At 45.4% G+C, this 25,890-nt stretch overlaps 1 protein-coding gene across 3 annotated transcripts in view; it reads right to left on the bottom strand.

Moving 5' to 3' along the window:
- The window catches only part of RPTOR (regulatory associated protein of MTOR complex 1), a 112,476-nt gene that overhangs the window by 31,191 nt on the left and 55,395 nt on the right, over positions 1 to 25,890 (bottom strand). For 2 of the 3 annotated variants that reach the window (XM_008494694.2, XM_030461662.1), the window contains exons 10-21: positions 23,999 to 24,074; positions 23,421 to 23,522; positions 20,476 to 20,559; positions 19,037 to 19,147; positions 15,279 to 15,353; positions 14,769 to 14,834; positions 13,937 to 14,128; positions 12,628 to 12,768; positions 11,150 to 11,267; positions 9,693 to 9,833; positions 9,103 to 9,261; positions 3,324 to 3,442 (exon numbers count right to left, since the gene is read on the bottom strand). In XM_008494694.2, the coding sequence (XP_008492916.2) occupies positions 3,324 to 3,442; positions 9,103 to 9,261; positions 9,693 to 9,833; positions 11,150 to 11,267; positions 12,628 to 12,768; positions 13,937 to 14,128; positions 14,769 to 14,834; positions 15,279 to 15,353; positions 19,037 to 19,147; positions 20,476 to 20,559; positions 23,421 to 23,522; positions 23,999 to 24,074 (1,384 nt within the window). The remainder of the gene's footprint in view (positions 1 to 3,323; positions 3,443 to 9,102; positions 9,262 to 9,692; positions 9,834 to 11,149; positions 11,268 to 12,627; positions 12,769 to 13,936; positions 14,129 to 14,768; positions 14,835 to 15,278; positions 15,354 to 19,036; positions 19,148 to 20,475; positions 20,560 to 23,420; positions 23,523 to 23,998; positions 24,075 to 25,890) is intronic. The other variant, XM_030461663.1, reaches the window with a different exon arrangement.

Genomic DNA, 25,890 nt, shown 5'->3' with positions numbered 1-25,890 from the left:
AATCACCTCTTTTCAGGAGGAGAGAAAGTAATTTATAATTTTGCAAATTGCAAATTTTCAATTCCAGGTTGAAAAAAAAAAAAAAAGGAAAGCCTGAATCAAGGCCTAATGTCATGGAGGAGGAATAACTCCTGGGATAACTCAGCCTCCAGCCTCCCATTAAAAGCAGCTGGATGAATCAACCTGGGAGGAAGTGAACTTCCCTTAATTAATTGTGATTTCAAAGTCTTAAAAGGCCAGCCTTGCTTGCTGGGTCCTTTTTGTTTGTTTTGGTACAGGCAAAAAGCGTGTTTGGGATTTTTTAACAGATCAGGCAGGGAATGAGAGTTGTACCCTTCCAATCTGCATCAGAAATATAAATCACACCGCAGCAGCAATGTGCAGGAACCAAGGGTGTGGAGTCAGCCCATGAAATAAACCAACATATTTCCACCCAGGAAGCCTGCTCAGCTCTGCAGCCCACTCACCAGCTGCTCAGAAAGACATCGCCCTATTTAGAGTCCACTGGAGCTCTCGGGCAGACAAAGATCTAGATTCATGGCTCCATCAGAAAACCAGAAGAGGAACCATCTCACTTGAAAACAAAAATTCACACAGTGCCTTGCAAATAAGTATTTTACAAATGCAGACTCTCCAAGAGGACTCTTGCACAGCCACAAAACTCACAGGACTCGTCCTGTGTTTTCCTGCAGAGGATTAAGAAGTGTGCTGATAATGACTTTGTAATGCTCCCCAGCAGCACTGCTCTTGTCTGATCACCCTGTGACACGACTAACATCTGCCTGGCACAAAATATGGTTAAAAATCATGAAGGCTTAAAGCACAGAGCTTGGGAATATTTTGAGGTTAAACATTCAATTCACTAAACCCAAAGATGCAGTGAGAGGTTCCCACCCAAAAGTGTCAGCCCAGGGCTGATTCGTTCAGGTCGTTCAGCTCAGAACCAAACAGAACCAGAGGTTGTACAAATCACCACATTTAGTTCAGTTGTGTTAATATCAGAAAACTTCAACTGACCAAGGTCCAGAACGAAGCCTCCTGCTCCCTGAAGTTTGTATTTATTGACACAGAAGCATTTAAACCCCAGCATATTCAAGTGCTTTACTTTACCTGAAGCAGTATTTTTCTCTAAGCAAGAAAATCGACTTTTGTTTTTATTCAGTATCAAATTCAAACTCCAAAGTGGGCAATGTGTTGTTTGCACATACTCGGGAGGAGCACTGAGGCTGCTCCCCCCATGGAAACCTCTCAGGATACAGCCAACAAAAATGTAATTGTTCCTGATTTGTATCCCATATCAGACAAGTCTGGTAATCAGAGCTCACATGGCAGACACGGAGCTAAGGCTGGAAATCCTGGCAGCAGGGCTCTCAGTGGGAGCTTTGTCCATAATTAAATTAATAAAGGCCAGATCATAACCCAGAACCTGAAGCCTTAACTTCCATTTGGATGGGCTGTTAATGGGAACATTTTTTATTTTTTTTTTTAAATAAAGCTCTTTTAGGAGCTACCTATGCCAGGTGGCACTGGCAGAAGCAAAGCTCAGAGTGTCAGAAGTGCCCAGCAGTTAACTCACTACATAGGCAGCTGCCTGAACTGCCAGACAAGTTGCAGATTTAAATACATTCCTTATGGATCTTATGGATAAGGCAAAGAAGAGCAAGTAAGTTTTGTTCACTGAAGCATCCCCAAGATAAAAATACTTGTATATGGGAATGCTTCTTTTATTATTATTTTGCAAAACCATTTGAAAAGCCATTGCCTTAGGAAGCTAGGGACTGAGCAGCTGCCTGAGCAGCAGAGGGAGATGCATGATACCCATCCACTTCAGTTTTTGGACTCCATTCAGTACCAAGACATTTAGGTCCAAACTTGTCAGAATCAACACCAAAGGCACCACGCTGGTGATAATATTCACTACAGACATCACAAGATAATGACCAGAACTGCAGCTGGCTCATCAGCCCCACAGCAGAGCTAGAGAAGCCATCTGCAGGGCAGAGCAGCAGCTGGGTGGGTACTGCTGCATCCCTGCCAGCAGCAGGGAGTGAGTCCTGGGAAAATATTTAAGGCTGGAAAAGCAGATCCAGTTCCTCCTTATATCCCTTTTAATCCCACACTAGAAGTAACATTCTGTTTTGCAAAGAGCCTTCCAAAAATACAAAACTGAAATAGTTTCATGCATCTATAGCAGAGAGCAGGGAATTTTTCACCTTTTCCTTTGCTTGTTCACCTCAGTTTGGCCCCTCCAGCCTGGCAGTGATTTGTTTGACACTTGAATCATCAGGGCAGGGCAGGGCTTAGTGCCCACACTGCCAAAATAAGTCTCTAGCCCAAACCCCAGACTGTACCACTCACTGGCACGGCTACTTCAAACAAACAGAAGAGTTGAAATAAGAAACTGTTTTCTCAATAGAAAATCAGATTTCAAAGCAAGGGATCTCTCAGGCATCGGGATGGCAGTGCACAATGCTGGCATCTCTTACTGCAGCTTTAGCTGAGAAGCCTGAGGCTGCAGACCCAGGATTATTCACAGTCCTGGGCAGTAAGAGAGGTCACCTGGCATTGCAATGGCTCATGGGCTGGATGCTAGAGCAACTAGAAAGCAGGTGGGAAGGGTTGTTCTGAGAGCTTCCCCACAAACCCCCCACTGGGGTGGAGAAGAGGGGAGGCAGTTGGTGAGAAGATGTTCTGGGGTGGCCTGGTGCTTGGTTCCAGGTGGAAGGTGAAGCTTCTACAGCTCCCCAGGCTGGAGATTCTGAATCAGCAGTGGTGGCAGCCTCCAGGGACATCTTGTCACCCTTGGAGGATGAGATGTGATGAGGATGGTGGTTTAGGCAGGTTAGGCCTGGGTTGAAGAGGTGAGGAGTGGGGTGTCTGCATGCTGACTCACATGTACTAGTTCACCTGGGCTGGAGAGCCGTGGTGGCTTCAGTCTGCAGGCCAGTCCCACTTGCATAATCTAAATCAGTTTGCAAAGGGATAATTTAATGAAGGATATTTGAGGTTTCTCCCAGGGACTGATCTAGATAAGAAGACTTCAAAATGAGACCTATTGTCTAAGGTCTGTACTGAATTTATACCCTAAACCAATCCCAGGCCCTCCCCCGTTTATTTATTTTACCTGATCAAGAGGTTCATATGAGTTTTTACCATCTTGGAACATTAAAAGTTCCTTCTGCAACAGATCCAGACAGCTAGGACCACTTACCAGAGCCCCCTGATGGATCTGTTCAGTTCAGTCTGCCTATGCTGTGCCTCAGCATGAGAAGAATTCACATACAAAAGCCAACAACACACAAACCCAAGACCCAGAGACATACCTTGTAGGCAATACTGTTGAGAACTTTCATAGCCAAGTCAGAGACATCGGGATAGGGGTCAGCAGCTAAGTGAAGGAGCACTCTCCAAATCTGGGTATAAACACTGTTGAAACTCACACCTAAAATAATAATAAGAAAAACAAAACAAAAACCACAGTGCCATAGCACATGACAATCCATCAACTCAATCTCTTTGATCTTATGTGAGAAAATTCATTAGAACTCTAAACATCAGAGTGACATCTATGAAAACATCAAGAGAAGAGCTCTAAACACCCTATGTGGGCATTTAATCTCTATTTTGTCTTCTTTGTGAACTCTGTCAGTGCTTGTAAACTGAAGAGGGGGAAAGCAAAATAAATTAAAGACTACCTAAAAAAGCCTCAGTCAAACCACAAGTTTTCCAGGCTCCCGAAGTAAATAAACTGAAAAGGCAAAATGGAAGATCAGATAATGTCTTTGGAGCTTCTGAGCTAAAGTGCTAAACAGTATAAAAGCACAGTTACTGGATTATATTTTTATGGTTATTTTTATTGCTGTTTTAAGTATTAATACTCAGCTTGAATGTTCAGGATTTTATATCAAGTTTACTGAACATCTAGATGTTTAAAAATGAAGCTTTAGGACCTGCACCTTTGCAAAGCAGGAAATCTTTCCCATTGACATTTGTATCAATTCCTCAATGGACAATTTGTTATTTAATGAGAATTTCTGCCATTTGGTATGTCAGCAGAAGGGACTGACAGATTCAAAGTACAAATCAAATTAATGAGCATTTGCAACAAGTCACAAAATTCTGTGAACATTTTACTGTGCTGCTGTTAGGCAAGTCTTCAGTTTGTTATTTTTTCTTCTAACCCTTACAGTGTCTCATAGCTGTAACACTTGTTTGGGAGTTGAGCCATTTGCACAATATTAAAGCAGTTGCACTAACAAAACAAAAGGAACTAAAAAGGGGTTTCAGATGAATCACAATCAGTGGCAAATGACAGACCAAGCTGTTACTGCTTTTCCTTTCGTGTTTCTGGAGGCACCTAAATATAAAGTGTTGAGCTAGGAAGAAAGGGTTCCTTGGTCAACAAGCAGCCTCTCACCTTGGGTAGCTGCTACACCTGATACACAAAGGGACAGAAAATAGGCTTGGAAAATAGTCCAGAGCTGAACTCTGGCTGGTGAGGAGGAGCACATGGGAATAAGCTTCAGGAGTACACACTGCTGCTCTTCACATGCCTGCCTGTGTCAGCCAAACGAACCTTTCTTCTGCCAGAAAAATTCCCCAGCATGTGACAGAGCATTCTGCAAAATGGAAAGGCAATAACCTAACTCCATGTTCTCATCTGACCAGCAAAGAAAAGGGTCTCTTACTCAGCTGACATGTGAAGGATTTTCCAAGTAGTGTCTGTGTGCAGAGTTCCCCTGCAGCTGATTCTGAACTGCCCAAGACAGGGGAGATGAGATCCCAGCTCAGGGTTGGGCTTTGGCCTTATCAGCCACCAGCAGCCATGGTCTTTTCCAGCAGCTCTCATTAACGTGGTTAAATAAAGAAACTGTCAATATGCAATGAAGTGAATCTCTGCTTGGAAGAGGCTTAGGCCAGAGGATGGTGATACAACACTTCTATGTCTAACCCATGCTTCTGAACATTTAGGTTTTATTTCTGAAATTGCCATGTTGATCCTGGATGCTTCTATTACCAGGGAAAGAGAAAGAGGAGGGGGAAGGAGAAAGAGCAGGAGAGACAAAGTGCTACAAGCCGAGAGGAAGAAAAGTCCCAGCTGCTGGAGCAGCCAGGTAATGTCATCTGAGGTCTGTGCAGAGCTCTACCTCCCACAGTCAGTTCTGTGCCACAACTTACATAAGGACTGACGGGAAATCGGAACGGCTTTTTCTCTTTTAAAGCCCTTGAAAGACAGTAAAAGCAGAGGGAGAGAAAGGAAGAGCAGGGGGGTACCCCTCAGATTTTCCAGTGTCTCTGATAACCACCTCACTCGTGACGCAGATGTGAAGAAAAAGCCCAGTGACATTTTTAATACGTCTCAGCGTCGTAAAAAAACCCCAAATCTAAACCAGAACTGCAGCAGTGTGATTCCTCATTCACTCAGCAGCCTTTGAAAAGAACAGAGGGAATTTCTACAAAGGCATCTGGGGCTCAGAGCTGGTGCTGGAAGCACTGCTCCTTTCTTCTGCCATCCCTCCCCAGCCCCTCTGAGTGCCGAGCACTGCGGTGACTCCATCAGGGACACGTCTGACACAGCTCCTTGTGAAACCCTGGGCACCCAGGCAGTGGGATAATGGAAGGCAGCAGAGGTGGCAGGAGGAGCAGCAGCTTGATGTCATGTAATGGACTAAAACGCAGAAAATATCCACGAGCTGCAAACAAAGAGCCGAGCAAGGGGGACGGGGTGTTAATCTAAGCAGACAGCTCTGTAATTAGTCAGACTGATTCAAAGCCAGTTAAATGGACCTTGCAGTATAGATTTATGTTTACAAAATTATTCCTCTCCACTAAGACTGTCAAGAATAAATTGCCTGCCTATACTGACGACTTTGATTTTCTTTGCATATGCATAACTCTTAGATCAATGTAACAGCAAGCACCAGCAGAGGCCCTGAGGAAGGGACCTGGCAGAGGACCTGCAGCTGGGTCACCAAGTACACGAGGGGTAGAACCACACTGGATGCAAAAAAGAATACTAATGTTTTCACTAATTCTTTTGTTTTGCCAGGCTGTGACAGGGTTTCTTTGTAATCCCCTGTAAAAATGACTGCAGTGACTGTAAGCTTCCATCTCCAGAAGAAGGTGCAGTTCCCTGCCCACCCAACACAGCAGCAAAATCTGGCCAATAGCTGCACCAGCACTTGGCCTGAGACAGCTCCTGAGCAGGGTGAGTGTGGGGCCAGCAGAACATGGAGCAGACAGCTGGAATGTTCCAGACTGAACGGGACCCGAGGACTCAGGGATCTGCCTCCCATCGACGCTGAACCCACCTGCTTTGTAGAGGTGGATCCCACAAGTGTCTCCTCTCCCTGTGAGTGACACAAAGGGTCCTGAGAGAGCTACTTGAATGAAGAGAACACCTGAAAGCCTAATTGCTCTCTGACCTGTACTTCAACAAGCGTGGCAGGCAGCCTGTTCCCTTGAGGAACAGCAAAGCAGGGTTCCTGTGCAGCCCTGGCTGCAAGCTGCTCTGTGCATGGCCGTGCAGAGGGGCTCCTGCACACTCCAGACTCTGAGACAAAGCACAGGATTTTCTCTGTTTCAACAGAAAACAGGAGAGGCTCATTAGGAAAAAGGCCATTCTCTCAGAGCAGGACATGTTCCCCTGGCCCAGGGCTGTCATAGCCAACAGGAGAGCAGCCCACCATGACCAGCCCCATGTCAAGCTTTCACTTCCAAAACTCACTCAGATCCCTGTATTTTGCTCCTATGCAAGTTACTATTTATAAATACTGCTGGTTGACTAGTTCTCATGTCTGCACATTTAAATCCATTGCCCAGTGACAGAGAGGGAGGCTCTGCCTGTCACAACTCTCTCCTGTGTGCTGTGCTGTCCACCTACACCTCCTGCTCTCCTCACCCCCTCTGCAGTGACCTCCTGCAGCTCTTCAGGACAGATCCTGTGACGTGGCAAAGAGTTTTCTGTCCCCAGCCTCTCCTGCTGGAAAAGAGAACTATTCCCCAGCATTTAATCACTCTAAGATTTATTTTCCTCCTTCTTTGATCATTCTTTAATATAATCTCTCCAGTGATGCTCTCTGTAGAACAAAGACTTTAATCATGCAGTTCAGATGTGAATAATCAGCCTCACGGTATGCAAACCCCCATCTTAGTTCCTTCTCTTTTCCTGTCTTACAATTAAACTAAACAGAAAATTTCCAGGACACCAAGATTAATGACTAGTTGCATGGAAAAAGCAGCAGGGCTCAGCTTCCCATCCAAACTGATGTCTTTGTTGACTAACCAAAAACTGGCTCTTGCCAGCTTGAAAATCTGGGCCAGAAATGAATGTATCTTCTGGTAACAGAACTGCCTGGCCAAGGAACAGTCTGCCAGAAAATAGCACACCTAGGCTGAAGTACATGTGGCTTTTGGAGAGGGGCACTGCATGGGGCATTTGGGCTGTAGTCAGCTAAGAAGCTCTTGTCAAATGGCACAAGAAGGAACAGAGAGGTTTTCCTCAAGTTTACAGGAAGAAGTACATCATATGATGCTGCCATGTCAGTAAAGTGGATAGACAGACCCAGAGTAATCCCTCCAGCATCACGTTCCTAAAACTGCAAGAGAGGAAGAAAGTCTTGAGCATCAGTGGATCACCCCAGGGAATGCAGAGGACAGAACACAGAACTAAACTGCTGTTGAGAATTCCTACTTTTAATATTACAGACTACATTTCTGCTTTGGTTTGAGTCTACCAGTGTGCCCAAAGCATCCTTTTTTCTGCTCTGCCTGTCTTAAATATTTGGCAGAGTCATTATTGCAGAGCCAGATCACCACTACTGCTTCCAAAAGCCACAGAGAAGAGCAAAACATTTCTTCAGAGAAGACAAATCCATCGCCCAAGTGAACTCCTCTCCGAGTTTCCCCTCCCCTGCTTGCTGCATAGCTCCATTTAATTGTACACAAACATTGTGAAGCAGGGGGGTAATGTGAGCCTGGGCTGGCTGCAGCACCACTGAGGGGTGCTGGAGCTGACAGCATCTCAGAAGCTCCTTCCTTGGGGAGCAGGAGAGAGCAGGCTGGGAGATGGTGAATCTTCAGCAGGAATGAAAAGAGCCCAGTGCTCAGCAGCAAATGCTGAAGGTAATGGGATTCTGTGTGAGTTATGAATTTTAAACACTTCCATAAGCTCAGTTGTTTCCAGCTGGATATGAGCTCTTCCAATGGAATAGGAATGAGGGAGGCTTTGGAGAAATGCTCTTTTCTGTTTTCCTAGGTCTCCCTCACTCATCTCTAGATTCTTTTCCAACTATGCTGAGACACACATCAGCCACCATCAGACAGGCACAAGCTTGCACTGGTGCAAACTCTAGTTCTAGCTTGAGATGGTAACAGGGAGATGAATACCCTAACATCTCTGCTATCCTTTTGAAGACCCAGTTTCATCACCTACAATCAAATTGATCACCTACAAAGGAATTGATCAAGTTTCTAGTGAATGCATGGCTTTAAACTGTGACGGGGCTCAGGAGTTACAACCCCAGGAGACCATTCCAAAAGCCAACTCCTTCTGCATTTTGTCTGTGATACTGTCCCTCAAAGGTTTAGATCTTTTTTATGTCCTATTTTGACAACCTGCACATAAACCTGCATAGGAGATTAGCTGGGTAAGGCTTCCTTGTCTGAGAAATCCAGTGAAGTGGCTGTTCTGTACAGAAACACAGCCACACAGCAGCCAGGGGAAGGAGTCAAAGCCAGTGTGCTCACCAGCTGTCCCTGGGACAGGGAGTCCTTCCTTGCTTTCATTCCCTAGGAGCTGAAGTGAATGTGAAATTCCTGGGCCCCCCACATGTCTGTGCTCCCATTCTGGACAGGACTGCAGCTTGTGGCAGGGATGTGTACACCTCAAGCCAACAGCTCTCCCTTCCAGTCCCTCCATCAGAGGGAAGGAACTCTGTTCTGCAGGTCTCCCATCCAAACACAAGAGGAGCACTTCTGGTGTCAGGAGAAATTTTGCTGGAGTAAGATACAGCAGGAGCTAAGATCCAAACTTTCCAGAAAAGCTCCATAGTGTGTGAAGAAAGGGGACACCAAAGAAAGGGTAAGGGAGCCTTTACTCACCTATCAGTGAATTCAGAGAAGAGTAAGAGCTGACTCGTCTCATCTTGTCAATAGTCTCAAAGGACAGGATATACTCTTCATTCTCAGGGCTGCCCAAGGTGCTGCTGGCACTGCTGCTGGTGCTGAGATTCCCAGGAGAAAATGCAACAGAGCTTCCAGCTGCCAAAAGCAAAGGGGCAGATGCTGAAACCAGAACTGCTGAAAGAAGAAGTTGCTACATACTTTTTCTAAAAGGAAAGAACTTTTTCTAAATCCTGCAACACTCAGTGAAGGTGTAGGCAAATCCACAACATCCCCTTGCAAACTTTAAATACAGAGTAAGCATTAAGGGGTCAAAAAGGATTCAGTTAAAAATCCATGTATGTTAGGAAGTTGAAAGGCACCTTTTTGGTCCCCAAACACTCAGAAAAATCAATACTAATGATCAGAAAATTGAAACTAATTTTGAGGGGGTTTCTAACCTTAGCCCTTGGAGCTGGGCTGAAGTGTTAGTTTCAACTCCCATTGGCTTGGATGTGTTATTGCCAGTCTGCAGAGGAAGGGGGGAAAGGACAGGCAAAAAGAAATGAAAGAACTTTGAAGTCTCTTACATTCTTCATTCAGGCTGAGGTTCTGCAGGGACTTGTTCAGGTTCCTAGCTGTGGTAACTGCTCGGATGTTCCCATAGGAGCTGACGGAGCGCAGCCTGGGGGTGCACGGACCATCCCGCACTGGGGTCAAACTCCCCCCCTCTGGGGAGGCAAAATTCAGCAATTCGAGATGTAACTGAAGTGATCACAGCCTTTTGGGTATTTCATGGCAAATACATAACTAAAAATGCTACCAGCATGAACAGAACCCCTTGGAAGGAGGACCACGTGTCTCTGCTCTGTGGGCTGTGACTTTGCTGACCTGTGTGAGCTGAGCCTTGCCAGTGTCTGCAGAGCACCCAAGGAGGAATGATGACTGTGCTGGGACACTGCCCAGATATGGCCTGAGGACAGGCTGCTACAGCAGACACCATTTAGTAGGCATCCTTGACAGGCTTCAGTTTGTTTCTGGTAAATTTCCTCATTATATAGAATTATGAAAATTCTGGTTTCCTGACCAAATTTCAGGTCTAGTTTAAACTCATATTTTGTCCACGACCTGGATTGTTGTAACTTCCCAAACTTCTCATTTTCATTCCTGAGTGCACAAAAAGGCTGCAGAACAGCTACTTTAATTCACTGAATTGACAGTGGTGGGGCCAAGGTTTCCAGAGCATCCTCCTCACAAATACCTGGGGAGCCTTTTGGATAAGGAGAAGCAGGACATAAACTGCATGCAATGTTTGTTCCCTGCAGCAAAAAGGGCCAAACAGGGAGACTCTTTATTTTCCAATATGTTTTAGTTATCCAGACAACAGGAATGTTAAACATTGCAGAGACAGAACATGCTCCTGTCTCCAAGTTTCCATTGCAATAATCCCATTATTCTTCAAGATTTCCAGTGTACCTAACAGCTAAAGCAAATATGAGGTTAGCAACAGTTTCACCAGGGCTTTTCAATCCTCAAATGAAGCAACAGACAAAGCAAAAGGGATGGGACATAGCACAGGCACAGAACAAAGTTATTTGCTGCTCCTTGTCTGGTGCTTTACAGTATCAAAGAGCATTTGTGGTTCATTGCTGGGTGGTGAGGCTTCTCATCAGGTCAGTGTGACACTGAAGTTTCAGATATAACTTGAGTGGAAAAAAAAAAAAAAAGTCAGTTAAGGCTGTGCACTGCCTTGACAAATATACTTCACTCTTGATCTGAAAGGAATCCCTCTGAATCTGACAGGGTGTTCAGTCTCTAGAGCTTGTGGGTGAGCTATAGCCCTGTTTTAGATGGAGACTCAGAGGAGGATGCATTTCTCCAGTGCAATATATTTTAGTGCTAAGCAGACATCAGAGCTACCCACCAAGGAATTCAACTTTGTAGCACTGGTGGGCTTTGATAAATCTCATTGTGTTGGGCAAACTTCTTAAATAAAACTTCCCAAGTGCTTTCAGGCTGGACATTTCCTGCCCACACAAACACCCACCTGTGGCTGCTGGGGAAGGGAGAGGGTAATTCTTCTCCTCTTCCATGAACTGCAAGGCGACGGTGCAGAAATTGCTCTCGTACTGAACCACCAGGTGACTTAAAGCCACCACCAGCTCCTATGGAAAGAGCAGAAGAAAGAAGCAGTTCATGGTTACATGGGTGAGGAGCAATGGACCAAAGCACAGAGCAATATGGTCATTTTTGTTGAAAGTTTTGGGTGGCCAACCAGACTAATGCTTCTCCTCTCACTTCACAGGCCAAATTACCAGGGTGGGGTGGGAAGGGCAGAGGAGGTGAAGTTCAGACCCACAGTGAGGCACCACTTGCTACACAGCAGAGAGGAGATGTGGAGAGCTGGCTTTGGTTGCTGTTCAGGGGACTAATCTCCAAAAGAGAGATTTATGACTCTCACAGAGCCTATAGTGTGACATGCAGTTCTCTCTTGAATTAAACTGATTAAATGCTGCAACGAGACAACGAGAATTAATCCCCACAATTCTGGTGACAATTGTCAGGGTGTTGATGTTGCAGCGAAGTAAACACAAGCATTAGGAAGGACCCTTAAGTATGCCCATCAAGAACAATCCAGAATGTCAGAAGCTATTTACTGTGCTATTGATATTGTGCATCAGAAATTGCCATTCTCCAAAACCTGGAGAATTACTTTGAAACCATCAGTCATCCCTCCTTGTGGTTTCTAAAAGCAGCAAAATCTTTCCACTGAACAGAGCTCTCATGTTCCCTCCACCTCCCTTCCTCCTCCTCCTCCTCCCCTAAGACTGCCACATACTCCACGTTTCTGGCAACACATTGCTATTTTATTTAAAACCTGAGATCCTGTAATGTAATCTATGACAATCATAACAGTAATCAACAGAAGAGCACTAGTAGAGGAGTAGTCCAGCAAGATTTCTCAGTGTTTTGTGCCCCTGCAAAAGGCTTCAGTGTAATTGCTCTCCTTCTCTAGCCCTGTCTTCACTGTCTCTTTAAATTGAAAAAAAAAACACCCCAACAAGCCAGAATGTAAAAACTTCCACAAACCCCTGTGATTGTTACTCCTGTTTCAGACATTTGCTTAGCAGAATCCACAAGCTAAATCAGAAGTCCACTGATAAGCAGCAGTAATATTTTTATCTGAACCACAATCTTGCCAACACCTGGACACGATAACATTCTGCACTTCCCTCGTGTTAGCCCTGCCAGCAAGCTCCTTACTGCAGTCACTGAACTCTACTGTGTGCATGCAAAAGGGCAAATGGATCAAACAGCAGCCCCAGTGCCTGCCCTGAGGCTCTGAGCTGCAGTTCTCACCGGTGTTGTCATGGCTTCTCAGCAGGAACTGAAGTGAAAAGCCTTCATGATGGAACAGAGACTTGCAAATGAGTCAAATCCACTGAAATGTCTATTAAATAAGGCAGGCTCTGGTGAGGCATGGCACAGAGCCCACCCCCACCAGCCCTCCCAGCCTTCCCCCACCTTTCTGACCATGGGGCTCCCATCGTTGATGAGCTGGGCCAGCATCATGGCCACGTTGTGATCGATGGTGGTGGAGTGATCCGTGCGTTCCGCCGAGTTCCCCACAAAGGTTCCCAGTGCAAAGACTGCAGCACAGCGAACCTGGGAGACACAAACATTCATTATTATTTTCCTCCTGTTCCCAAAGTTTGCCAGTAGGATTTTTTTTTACTCCTGCAAATGGCACCTCAGGAAACCTGGAGTACTGTGTCAGGTAAATAGGGAGGGTTAAAGGGAAGCCCATGGAGAGTAAAACCCAAAACAGATTCAGCAAAGCACTGAGTTTTAAGTATTCACAGATGCAGGAGTATGTTCAATTTCCCAGAATACTCCGTGACCTCCCCATGGGTGATTTTTCCAGTTGATGTTACCTAGAATATTAATTAACAGGAACAAGGTAGACAGGGAGTTACTGTTGGGATGTGAAGCTCTTTAGCAAGAATGCTTTACTATAGTCTCCAGGTAAGGGCTTACAGAAAGGTAGAAAATGATGGAAAAAAAGAAAAGGAGAAAACACAGCAGCTCAAATCGGGGTAAACTGTGCCAGATCCCACAAAGAAGGGAGGGGTCAGTGGGTATGGTCATCTTACAGCTGCCTGGGCAGAGAGGTGGGGACACGGTGCCAGCAGCAGCCCTACCTCCCACAAATCCTGCTTGTAAAGTGGGGGAAAGATAGGGCTGAAGAAAGGAGGTGGAGGCTGCAGGACCCACAGACTGAATGCAAAGGGGAATCTCATCTTTAATCCCTGCACATTAGCACAGGTGTTTATCTCCAGGCTCACTTCTCCCACACACGATGCAGTTTCACTGGGGTCTGACATGCTCTGTCAATCACAGTCAGGTTCTGCTCAAGAACTGCTTCTCTCTTGGAGAGTTTGTCACAAAGGTAGAACACTTCAAGATGTATTTTCACACATACCAGGAGGAGAACAGTTTCCATACTTGGACAAAAAGGGTACAGGGATTTTTGCAACACACAGCAAGCTTTGGGACCACATTTTTAACAGGCTTCTGATAAGTGAAACCCATGGTGTTTCCTCACGCTGGTGCCAATATCCTAGGGCTGTATAAAATCCCTCTGCTTTCCTTTGGTTTCTTCTCTTGCAGGACCATCATTTGCATCAACTTGAAGAACCAGCAATCAGATCCTTCTCTGACCCAGACACAATCATGAAGCTCCTGAAGACCCTGGTTTTGTAAGTATTTCTGTAGCCCTCTGCCAGAATTCTGACAATTCAACTGGTGTTCACTGAAAAAATTGGATTTTTACCTCTGGGATTGGATCCGAGAGGAGACTGTAGAGCTTTTCATGAGCACTGTCTCTCACACCACACCACCTGGCTGAGTCAAAGTTCTGCCAAATCCTTCCTAAACAAATGGCCACCCACTGACGCAGAAGAGGATGTGGATCATTCAGCTGCTCCAGGCAAATAGCAATCAGGTTTCCTTGAAGGCAAGCTTCCTAAAACACAAATCAATGCAATTTATTTTGGACAACAGCTTCCCACCTCATCATCAGAAAAGATGATTATTTCTCAAATAGACAGGAAATCGAAAGAAAATAATTATTTGGTGGTTAGATACTGATTTTGTTAGAAAATACCATTTGGAAGCAGTATGAAGGGAAAGTCAGCTACAAGCTGTCATAGCCAGTTAAATAGTTGAGCACTAGAAATGCTTCCTGTAATGTATAAAGACTGTTTTTTCCTCATTGGAAATATTCCTTGCACCTGTCAGAGCCCCGAGGTTTATGGCTCACTCCAAACACCCTTCCCAAGATTTTTATCACAAACATCAAGTTCCCACTTGACAGGAAGCAGGCACAATTTCTCTACCAGCCCATCAGTGTGCTGCCCACAGGGGTAGATGAACACTTTGTGTCCTTAGCCTCCACATTCAGGTGCCAGGAACCTCGTTTTTTTAGTCACACTTCCAAGCCAATTTCTTTTTATCCACACAAAAATAATGTAAAGCAATCTTCTGTGTCAGTTTTCCAGCTCAGGGTTGCACCTTAATGCAAGCCAGGACACTTACACCAAAGTAAAGGCCCAACACAGAGGAGATGTAGGAGAGAACGAAGGGAAAAGGATGCTGGGACTCACCTGCCCAGTGTTGTAGTTGTTAACAATTACAGCCAGGATAAAAGCTGTCATGGTCCTGTGTTCAGCCTTAAAACAACATACAACTGCTTGTTAGCTAGAGAACAGGTCAGAGAACAGCCACATCCTGTGCTTTCTGAAACATGACATTATTCTAACTGCACTTTGTATCCCATTAAAAGCACAGGAGAGGGAAAGCAAGCCAGAATTCCTTGTCATCCAGTCCTGTTGTTATTAGTCACACTTGAGACCCAGCCACCAGCCCCCTTCCCTGTCAGCACTGAGTAACCTGCCCTGATAGAACTCCAACTGGTGTTGGGTTTGGTTGCTTGCAGCACAAAAGCTGGCAGGAGTTTCCACTCCCTGGTCACTGCAGCAGAGCTGTGTGTGTCACAGAGATGGAGGTGGGGAGCAGCCCAACGTAAGCACCAACAGCATCACAGCAGCCACAGAGCAGCTCAGAGGAGCTAAGCAAATGCTGGAAGAGCCTGAGTAAAGATGACTTGTCCTTACTGGCATATAGGGATCTGCCAGAACTGAAAGGAAATACTTGTGCCCGTTGTCCTTCACAAGGTCAGCTTGGCATGACTGAAAAATGAGAGAAAGAAAAACCACAATGAGCACTATAACACAACAATATTTTTTCCCTCCAATGATGCATGAATATTTCATGCCTTAATCATTTTTCACAAATCACATTTTCATTTGAGAAGCAAAACAAAGCACAAGCCTTCCACCGGGGCAGGAGCCAGACACCCCGTGGGATCAGGGTGGGCAGGGGGAGCAGCCTGGGGGGTGAGGAGCCCTCTGACCCCTCAGCATAACTGCTACGGGGCCACCTTTCACCTGGGGGCTGCTCCTGGAACTGCTGCCCACGATAAACCCAGCATGTGCTGCTTTTACAGGGGCCCAGTGAGCCAGCAAACCTGTAAGGGCAGGGGGAGGAGAAGGAACTACTCGCTGTTTAGATATTTATTCTTTACATTCTGTCCAATCCCCCACCCAGGCAGGGTTTGATTTTGACAGGAAGATTTCAGGTCATCTACACAAGCAGTTGCTGTGTTATTTGGCCATATACTAATGTGTAATAAATCCTTACAGCAGCAACACGTTGTAGCAGCATCTCCTACTACACACAACCCAAAACTGCAGAGTAACTCCCCTGCCTTTAACAGCCTGGAGGAAACAGGTTTTCCTGGGGTAGCACCAGCAGTGAAGCACATTGTGTACACCTGGCTTTGCTAACACACAAGCTGAGGCTTCAGGTTGACATATTAGGGTCAAACTGGAAGAACTGGTACTACAAGAGTGAAAACCTAAGGAGGGAAATTCTGACGTGGCAACCCCCTCCCCTGTGGCTGTGGCTCTGTGCCTCATGCCAGAGGCAGCAGCATCGATTTTTTATCAGGCGTAGAAGGTGAAGGAGGGAACTAATTGCTGAAAGGAGAAGGGATGGCAAGACAGAGATGCAAGAGAATATCTGATTGCTGAAGGGAGTGAAGATGCTGGTTCTGGCAGACCAAAGAGCAGTGGGAATGGATTGATGCCAGGCTGCAGCTACGAGAGGCTTTCCTGACTCCTGTGTAATGCTGCACACAAACCCCAGGCTTCCTTTCCCCATCTCATTCTCTGTATAATATATACTGTTCCTTAAAAACACAAACTCTGCTATAATGTAGGCAAACAGACAGCAGCAAGGAGAGGCTGCCTGTCTTCACACTGCATTTATCCTGCTGCCACTGGTGCCCAAGTACCCGAGGCAGGGGGGAGGGAGGCTCTGCTCCAAAGCCAGCACACTTGCTCAAACCTTCCCCACTGAGATTCTGGAAACAATATGGAATAAGCCAGCACCAGTAACACCTCCTCCCCCTCAAGGAATAAGCAGCTACACTTGTGAATAATAACACAACATGACCAAAGCAAGCTGCAGGCTTGTGAAAGTTCTGAACTTACATAAAGTGCTGGGGAGGGACAAGAGCACAGATCTCCTCTTTCTCCTTAACATAACTTCTGTGCTCTGTAACTTCTCCCTAAAAATCTGACAAGCTCCTGGAATCCAGCAGCAAGGCCACGGCTTGGGGTGTCTGGGGTGAGCCCCAAAGATGGGCAGCTTTACCCAACTGTCCTCAGGGAACACCAAACCTGAATGTTTGTACCAGTCATCAGATGACAAATGGCAGCCACAATAATTCTAACAGAGGACACATTTGGAAAGGTAGCACATTATTTATGCCCCTCCATTGCTTTAAAGAGCATGAGAAATGTTTGTTTCCTACTGTTTCAAGCCCTTCAGCCAATTCTTTGCAGTGGAAAGATCTCTTCTTTGCTGTCTCACTTCAGCAGTATTCACATTTTCAGTATTGTTTAATGTGCAGGATTTTTTGCTCTTGTTTAAATTATTCTGTTAGAGTGGGGAGGGATTTTTTCCCCTTCAATGCAAGTATTTAAGATGTAGAAGGTGCTGTTGACCTAACATTACTCATGTGGCAGTTCTTGACCTAAACAATTCAACCTGGGGTGCAATGTTTCTACAATACCCTTGTTTTATGCTGTGATTTGTATGACAAGACACAATCCTCCCCAGCACACCATGCTTACTGCAGGCACTGTCTGAACAGACACATGGCACACTACACTGCTCCTCGTGCCAGAACGCCTTCCTGCTGCCTCCTGCCCAGGGAGGGAGGGCCCAGAACAGAAATACTCTCTGAGCAGATCTTCTGCTCTGCCGGGCACTCACGAGTCTTTATGTAACTTGTTCTCAGTCACAGCCAAATGCAAAGAGGAATGAGCAATCAGCTCCTAATGACAGCAATTCCATCACCTACAGCCTCCTGGAACCAAGTAAAATGCATGTTCAGGGGACAGCAGGTGAAGGAGGGCTGGACAGTTACTGTGAGGATGAAGACGATCTGGCAGAATGTCTGAAAATAAACATTACATCTGTCTGGGGGGTGGAGGTAGCACCCACTCCAGCCAGAGCCTCTGACAGGATAACTTCTGGGGTTTGTTCCCTTTGAGGTGACAACTTGAGCCATGGGCTGCCCCCCACCTGCCTGGAGCTATGGACTGGAACTGTGGAAAGAAATCCATATACAAAACTGAAGACTATTTTTTTCTGTTGTTTTGTTGTAAAGCACAGCCCAAAGGAGTGGGGCAATAAAATTCAGCCTGGGAGGAGCAGTACCCGTGGCAGCAAGAGGGGGTGAGGGGGAAAGAGCCCTCTCAGGTTGGCTTCACCACCAGAGAGCTTGAAGGATGGCACAGCACTCCCTGTAAATTATACATGAGCCTGCTCTGAAATGTACCTGGGGCTGAAGTGTCAGCCATGGAAAGGCATGCATCAAAAATAAGCTTTTCAACAGCAGCTTTAAGATGAATAGTTTTCATTTCCTTTGCTTTCCAAAATTCTCTTAGGATGTTAATGAAAATATATTTATAAAACCAAACCTGACAACGCTAGATCAACAACAGGGAAAAATTCCAACAAACACACTATTGTTCTGCATACTGGAATGCAACAGATATAACAAAAATACCCCCCCAAATAGTCAAGATCCAACTTCCATAAGCAATTCAAACAATTTTGTATCAGCTTGTAATTGTGCCCACAATTAACTGTGTGCACCAATTCTAATAATTTTATATTGCTTGATTAATTGCACCCACAAACCATGGAGCCATTTAAATGACTACACAAATTTATCTGCAATTACTAACCTGCTTAATTATTTATTTTAAACCCCACAGACTAGAGCTCTGGCTAAGGCCATCTTTAAAAATCAAGGCTCAGTTCTTAAACCTCACCCCAAAAGGTGCAAAAGTATTGTAGAGAAGACCAGAAATGGGGACAGGAATAACCCCTATGGGGGGTAACAATCTTCTGTGCCAACCATCTCCAGTACATGCATGTAACCTGGAGCAGGATTTATAAGTTAAAGTCACCAAAAACTACTTTTGGTTTATTTCTAGAAAAATTCTGTCTGAACACTAGACACACCCCATTTTGACAACTGGCAGGAACAAAACAAGTTTGATACCAACCCAAGTGAACAAACTGAGGGAGAGTACAAGTGTGTGCACCTGGGAATACATGACAGAAGCGAGCTGTCACCCCAGTGGAATAAACTAATGAGATAATATGCTGGTCCCCAGCTACTGCTGCCTGGTTTCCAAGCACCTCAGGAGAAAGGCTCAAGTCTAAAGCAAATGAGGGGGGAGGCAAAAATGGACACGTTGCTGAAACCCAAAAGATGCAGCTAAGTACTCACACTGTCCACTGCCAGTATTTTGGCCCAGATGAAGACAAGAAGTGGTCTCAGTTCACGAGCTGAACTTTGGAGCAGCTTCAGCACATATGGGAAAATGCCAACAGAGAGGGCCTGGGGAGGCAGAGAGAAGAGCAAAGCCTGGAGAGCAGCTCAGCTCTGCTGCGGGGGCAGGACTGAGCGCTCTGCCGAGACGCAGCAGATTTAACAACACAGATGAGAAATCTGGGAGAAAACAATTTCATACATTTCTAGTAAAGAGGGGATCCCTGTGTATTTATCTATTGCTTGCTTTAATCTTGGATGTCACCAGACATTTTCAGACTCATTTGGTTCACAGAGACTGGGAGTTAATCTAGCACTAGCTTCTCCCTGTTACAGCCTGGGCTGTTCCTGCTCCATGAGATGCTGCACTCTGCTCAGATGGGGCCGTTTGCTCTCACAAGTAAACATACTGCAGAGCTCCATAATTACTGGCTTCCCCCTGGAAATTAAACAGGCCTCTCACCTTACACAGACTTTTTATCAAGTCTTTTCTGTGGGATTAGAGACTGAATTCACAGGAGGACACGCAACGTGAGAAAACTTGGAATGTCTCACTGTGCTGTGGGTCACCATCCATACAGCACCCTGGCATCACCATCACCACATTGGCAACAGGGCCAATAGCCAGGGCACAGGCTACTGAGGCTGACCTGCAGCTATGTGTTGATCCTCACACAAGTTTATAATCCAAGAGGGCTGAAAATCTTACTGAATTCGTAATATTTTCCTACTGCTGAGGGCTAAGCTGCCTGTGAAGTCATGCAGGAGGGACTCTTGGCTGAGATGAAAGAGGAAGGTTAAGAAAACCAGTAAAGAGTCCCATCATAGAACTGTTCCAGGACCAGCTGGTGGTTCATCTTCATCACTTTTATCAACAAATAGCTCCATTTACAAGAGTGTTTTAAACTGTTCTCTCTGTAATCCTTATTTATGATCTGCACTGTGCTTGCCACTTTCCAAAATGCAGAAGGCAGCTGCTGCCTCTCAGAAGGGCTTATAAAATCCACAGAGCAAATAGATCAAGGAAGAAAATGATGCAGCCAGTAAGCTGAGAGAGCACATGACAATCATATGTGCTATTTCTTGGTTACTGATTTTACATAACAAACCTTCCTCTTTGTCCCAGATATTTCCTCCTGTTTTGTGCCTTACACTGAACTATTCCCAAGGAACTCCTCTTTGTTGTAATGCAAACAAACAGCTATTCAGCCTGTTGATTAATACAGACCACTTCTCTTTCACGGAGGCTTGCTCCAATTCACACACATGAACACATAAAACACTGCTCATTTGTCAAACCTGTGGAGTATCTTCCACACAGTAAATTGTGATGTGTATTTATTGCCCATACTGAGAGAAATCAGACTTTTACAAGACACTTTGCAGCATCCACCCACCAAGCTAACTGCCCAGGGACCCAGGTCCAAAAATCTTCCCAGCAAATCAAGAGCTCGCAGCCGATGTACCTGGCTCAGCAGCACCTGCAGAGGAAAGTGACAACAGTTTATTACTGAAGGGAACCAACCCCTGGTGACTGCAGAGCAAAGGTAAGAGCACCTCAGGATCCTCACGTCATTTCCAACAAACTGATGAACAAAAAAAGCTGGAAGAGAAACCCTGACTGCTGGAAACCTTCACGCCACCCAAGTGTCCCCAAGGGTTCCTGTCCCCCTTCCCAAGGGGAAAGCCCCGTGCAGATGTTTCCCTAGGAATGCAGCTGCCCACAGCACTGCTCCACTTCTCTCTCTGCTGCTTGTCCTCTCCAGCACAGTGGTTCCCATGCAGCAGAACTCTGTGAGATGGAAGAAGCCCCAGTGGATTTCAGACACTCCTGATCCTGCCTGCCCTTCCCCAGCAGAGCAGGAACAGGATTGCAGCTGCAGGAAGGACTGAAAGGTGAGGAAAAGGCCCAGCCTCTGGTTACTGAAAACAGCTCAGGAGCAGAAAAAGAGGCTTCACTTTCCTTGGCAAATCAATGTAAGAGACTTAAGAGGGAAGCAAAAGGTCACATTAGTCGTTAATAAAAATCTCATTAAAAGGGAGTCTGACAATGATTACGAGGTGGTAGTTTACTGGCTTATACCTACCCTGGTGTGAAATATTAACAGACAGACTTTCAGTTCTTAATCTCCTTAACAGATGTAAGATATTGGAATGCAACGTTTAATCCTCACTTTAAATTGAGTAACATCCCTCAGTGTAGGTCTCAGGGAGAGAGAATTCTTGATTTAGCTCTGGAAATCCATCTCCTTCTCAGTGTTTTTCCACACTGCATATTCAAATTAAATTATTTTTCCTGTTTAATATTCAAGAATAACCAAATTACTTGGCTCATGCCTCATACCGTGGACAACTGATACAAGATACTACAGTTGCACAGAGAAAGTTCAGAAGAAGAAGCCAGGGGGATGTGTTCAGTGCTCTAATCCTTTCACCTCTGAACATCATAGCTCAGATCCCAGGTCATAAGGGGAAGGATTTTGGTCATCCTACCCTAGTTGGCACCAGCCTGTTCCATAAACTTACTACAGAACTTGGCACGATTCAAAATGTGCTTTAAAGATGCCCAGCGCAGAATAACAGGGGCAGCTGTTTGAGATTAAAGCAGGAACAGAAACCAGGGCAGGGGGAAGCTGGGGCAGGGCTGGAACAGCAGACGGGAACGTGTTAGGTGCAGGGTTACTCTGATGTGGGAGGCACCCAGATCTGACAGTGCTGTTATTATCTGACCTTCAGGAAAAAAAACAACACGTAAATCTACAAATTCTATCATAGCTGGGAAAATAATGGGTGTAATTGAAAAGGATTTCCAGGCAGAGATGCAAAACCCCATCTCAACACTGTAGCATCCCACAAGAACCTTTAACCAAATCAGACTGTTTTATTTTAAACGCTCCATTTCATTCTTTTCCAAACCAAAAGCCATCAGTCTCTCTCAGGTTTTATAATCCTACTTCCCAAACTCATTTGCACAATAACCTGAAGCCAAAACTGACACGAATCCTAGAGACTTGGAGGAGACTGTGGGGAGTTTATGGACGATTTCTGAACTCCAGTGACGTTATGGCATTGTTACACTCTGCCACCACAGGGGCACAGCTCTTCCCTCCCTCTCTTAGCCAGCTGGTCTCTGATTCAAAGTATCTCAAAACTGCTAATAAGAAGCCTTATTGCACTATACAATTAATATGCTTTATAAGAATAATTACTTTGTCTTAGCTCATTTTTGCTCCAGGAAGGGAAGCAGGTTCCTTTGCCAGGTGACCTCTCAATTCCACCGAAATGCTGAGCTACCTGCAGAGCCCTCCAGTGCCAAACAATCCTCTGGAAAGCAGCAAGGCTGGTGCCAGAGTGGAAGGCTGTCTTCTCCTATTGCAGAGACAGAGATAGACCAGACCCCTGCTGATCCAGCTGATCTCTCAAGACTTGGGAGGCTCAGGGAAATTAAGATCTGGTCTTACAAAGATTGATGGTGCTGTCAGTCACAAACCAAGCAGGTAGCTAACAGAGGCAGGGAGAGTCTTCTCTCATTTAGTGAAAGGAGCCACATGGCCTTGTACCAGTGCTTGGCACCACGCTCCTTTCACCAGAAAGACTTTTGCTGCCTGACAGAGAAAAGACCTCAGCTACCTTGACAAGATTTTATATTTCTGTCAATACAAACTCCCAGGGAGGAAAAGGCAAGAGCAGATGACAATTGTAATATGTGCCCTGCAATAAAGTATGCTTAGAAATGAGGTGATATGTTCCTTCTAGATTTACTTCTCCTTTATACATGTAAACTTGGTCTAGTCTGAGCAAATGACTACCAAAATTCTACTTTCCTTCCAGGCATGGTCTTCAGAGACTTATTTCTATGTTCTTGCTGCAAATTTCCACATCACATTAAAGGGAACACTTTCCAGGCTGTGCCAGCCAGATAAAGAAGCCATTTCCAGACTATTCACACTGCAGTAACTTCCACTTTCTGAAAGCAGAGAGAAGATAAAGTCTGTCTGACAAGAGCTGGCATGTAAGAGGAGATAACATGGGAGAAACAACAAAGATGAGATGTGCTGCTCTGTGGAGAGGTCTGGCAAAAGTCAGAGCAGAAGAGGAGGCAGCAGAGCCCTGATGCTGCTGAAGCTGCAAATGGACTTTAGTGGGAAGCTCTGCTGGGTGGCGAGGGGAGTTCTGGGGGAAGTGAAGCACTTTGTCTTCATCTGCACAGGGCCAGTAACCATGCAATCAGCTCTAATTAATCCTGGAGGAGCCCACATAACTTCTGTACCCAAACACCATCTGGTTGATAGCAGAGCACTCAGCAGGCAAGGAGAGGGATGCCCAGCCCCCCCGTGCTCACCTGCAGGACGATGGGGAGCTGCTCTGGGGGGTTCCTGTTCTCCACACCCATGGTCAGCCACACCTGGAAAGCTGTCAGCTGCTCCGCAAAGAAGGGACTGTGCTGTTGGAGCAACAACAGGGATGCAGGTTTGAGTTGTTTTCTTTCAAAAAAAACAAACAGTGAAGCAAATAGTTTTGGCACCTATGAACTGGCACAGTTTACTGTTTTCAAAGCCCATTCTTTTTCATTGGCAAACATTTGTCTGGGGCTTCTTTAGCGTTCAAAAATTGACCAGATATGAGACCCTCAGTTGTGCTGGCATTTCCCAGTGGTTTTGAAAAATGGAGAAGGGAAGAGTAGAGAAACAGGAAAAGATATAGCAAAAGTCTTAGGGAAATCTGGCTAATCTTTCCCACATGAGAATCAGCTGGAAGAGCAGTGGATTTATCTGCTCTGCAGAGACAGCTTCATTCCTGTAGCCCACTGTGCCTCCTCTGCCAAGTCCACAGTGAATACAACCCAACAGCAATGAGAAATATGTCCATCCATGTCTGCTGAACTGAGCACACAACATTTCAAGATATCCTCCAACCTACCCTAAAGGCAGTTCCTTCCTCTATAATTGTAGGTAACTGGGAAAGGCAAATATCAACTGCAAGGTCCCACGCTTGCCTAGAGAAAAAAGCAAAAGAGGAAAGAGCTGTCAGTAAAAGTTACCCATAAGTAATCTCGAGGTAAATTCAAAATCTGATCATACAAGTATGTGCACAAAGCAGTGTTCTCTAGCTGGCTTAGAAATGCTTGATAGTATCTTTTTTTTTTTTTTTAAAAAAGGCAAGTGTAACATATAAAAACGATTGAGAAAAACAGTGAGAAGGTCAAGTTGGGCATCGTGTCAGGCTGTCCAACAAAGTGTGGGTGAGGTGAAAGGATCCCTAGCTGAAGGGCACAGAAACTGCTCCTCCCTGTAACACAGCAAGAAGACAGAGTGAAGCACAGTCTTGTTACATACCTGTTCTAGCACAAAAATGGATGACACTTTTTTTTTTAAGTTAGAAAAATGAGCTCAGTCCTGGATGAGCTCCAGCCCCTGACCCTGCAGCACATACACCTCTACACACACCCAGCTCCTGGTTTGCTTTCCATGCACATCACAGCAGCTCAGGCACAGGCAGCCCTGCTTAGCAATCTTCCATCCCCCACCTCTGGGTACACCCACCCCACCAGAGCTACTGTTCCCCAGCCTGGTTCTGGGTTCATCCTGGCCCACGGCACACCTTGCTGTGGGAAGGATCTGGGGCTCCATCAATCCCACCCTTGGTTACAACCTTGGTTACAGAGATCAGCTCTACGTGACCCACTCCCAGGACAGAGGGATCTGCACTGAACTAGAAGAGAAAACTATTGTAAGGCTTCCATTTTCACACTTCTCTGCTCCAGCCTGGAATGGCTGAAGTGCCTGGCAGTGTCTGTCAGCTCTAACAGCTCAGAGCTGAGTGGCCAAGGAACATTCAGGAACTCACAGACATTCCATGCACTTTTCATTTTAACATCTGAATTTCTGCACACTGAAGTGAGTCAAACCACCACCTGCTGCATTTCTGACACAAAAGAAACTAATTCACTCTCCAGACACATTTGCTCTTCCGTGGCTTGTGGCCATCATGTGCTAACACCAGTAGGCTAAGCCATTCTTCTTCTCCTGGGAACATTTGCAGACACAAGGCCATAGGTGATAATCAATACAGTGTATTTTAGTTACCTGCTCTAATAAGTTCTTAAACCACACAGCTTTCCATCACAACAGCTCCCGTGCAAAATCTATCCCATCAGCCTAACTGGGAGCTGCTCCCAACCAAAAAACATCTCTCCAATTAGATGGAAAAATAAACTAGAAGGCTACTGCATTTTTTTTCATGGATTGAAGAGCTGCAGGCTGTTTAGTTGCCCCAGACCTTGTCCCTCTGCTTCACAGCACTCACCTTCCACCTGACAATATGCTGCCAATATAATTAGGAGGTAATCAAGAGATAATCAAAGCACGGTCAACAAATGCTTCCCACATGCTCAATAAAGACCCGAGCTGGAGACAAAATGTTTACCCAGGGCTGATGAGAGAGAGATTTATTCCTGGCTGAGGCAAAGTAAATTAGTACAAAAATAATTTCACTTCAAGCAAAGGATGAATACTTCTGAATTTCAGGTTTCTAGAAGGAAGGGGCAATTCCACAACCAGTCTTATTTTGGCTGCTTGTAAAAAGATTCTGCACTGCAGAGCCACGGAGCTAAGATGCTGAGCTCCTCAAAGTCATTTTAGGTAAGAAGCATTAATACTACTATAAAAATGTCCAAAGCAGCCCTGCAAGGTCAGATCTCAAAGGTTTTACGTGTTTACAGAAAGAACAAAAAAAATTTAGGAAGAGATTTTAGTAGATTAAAACAAAATCTCTTTTTATGCTTCTAAAAATAGGCCATTTAAAAATCAACA

Source organism: Calypte anna, chromosome 18 (assembly GCF_003957555.1).
Source record: "Calypte anna isolate BGI_N300 chromosome 18, bCalAnn1_v1.p, whole genome shotgun sequence".
Lineage (NCBI taxonomy): Eukaryota > Metazoa > Chordata > Aves > Apodiformes > Trochilidae > Calypte > Calypte anna.
Note: the sequence above shows the minus strand (reverse complement) of the source record. Positions and strands in the feature narration are given on the sequence as shown.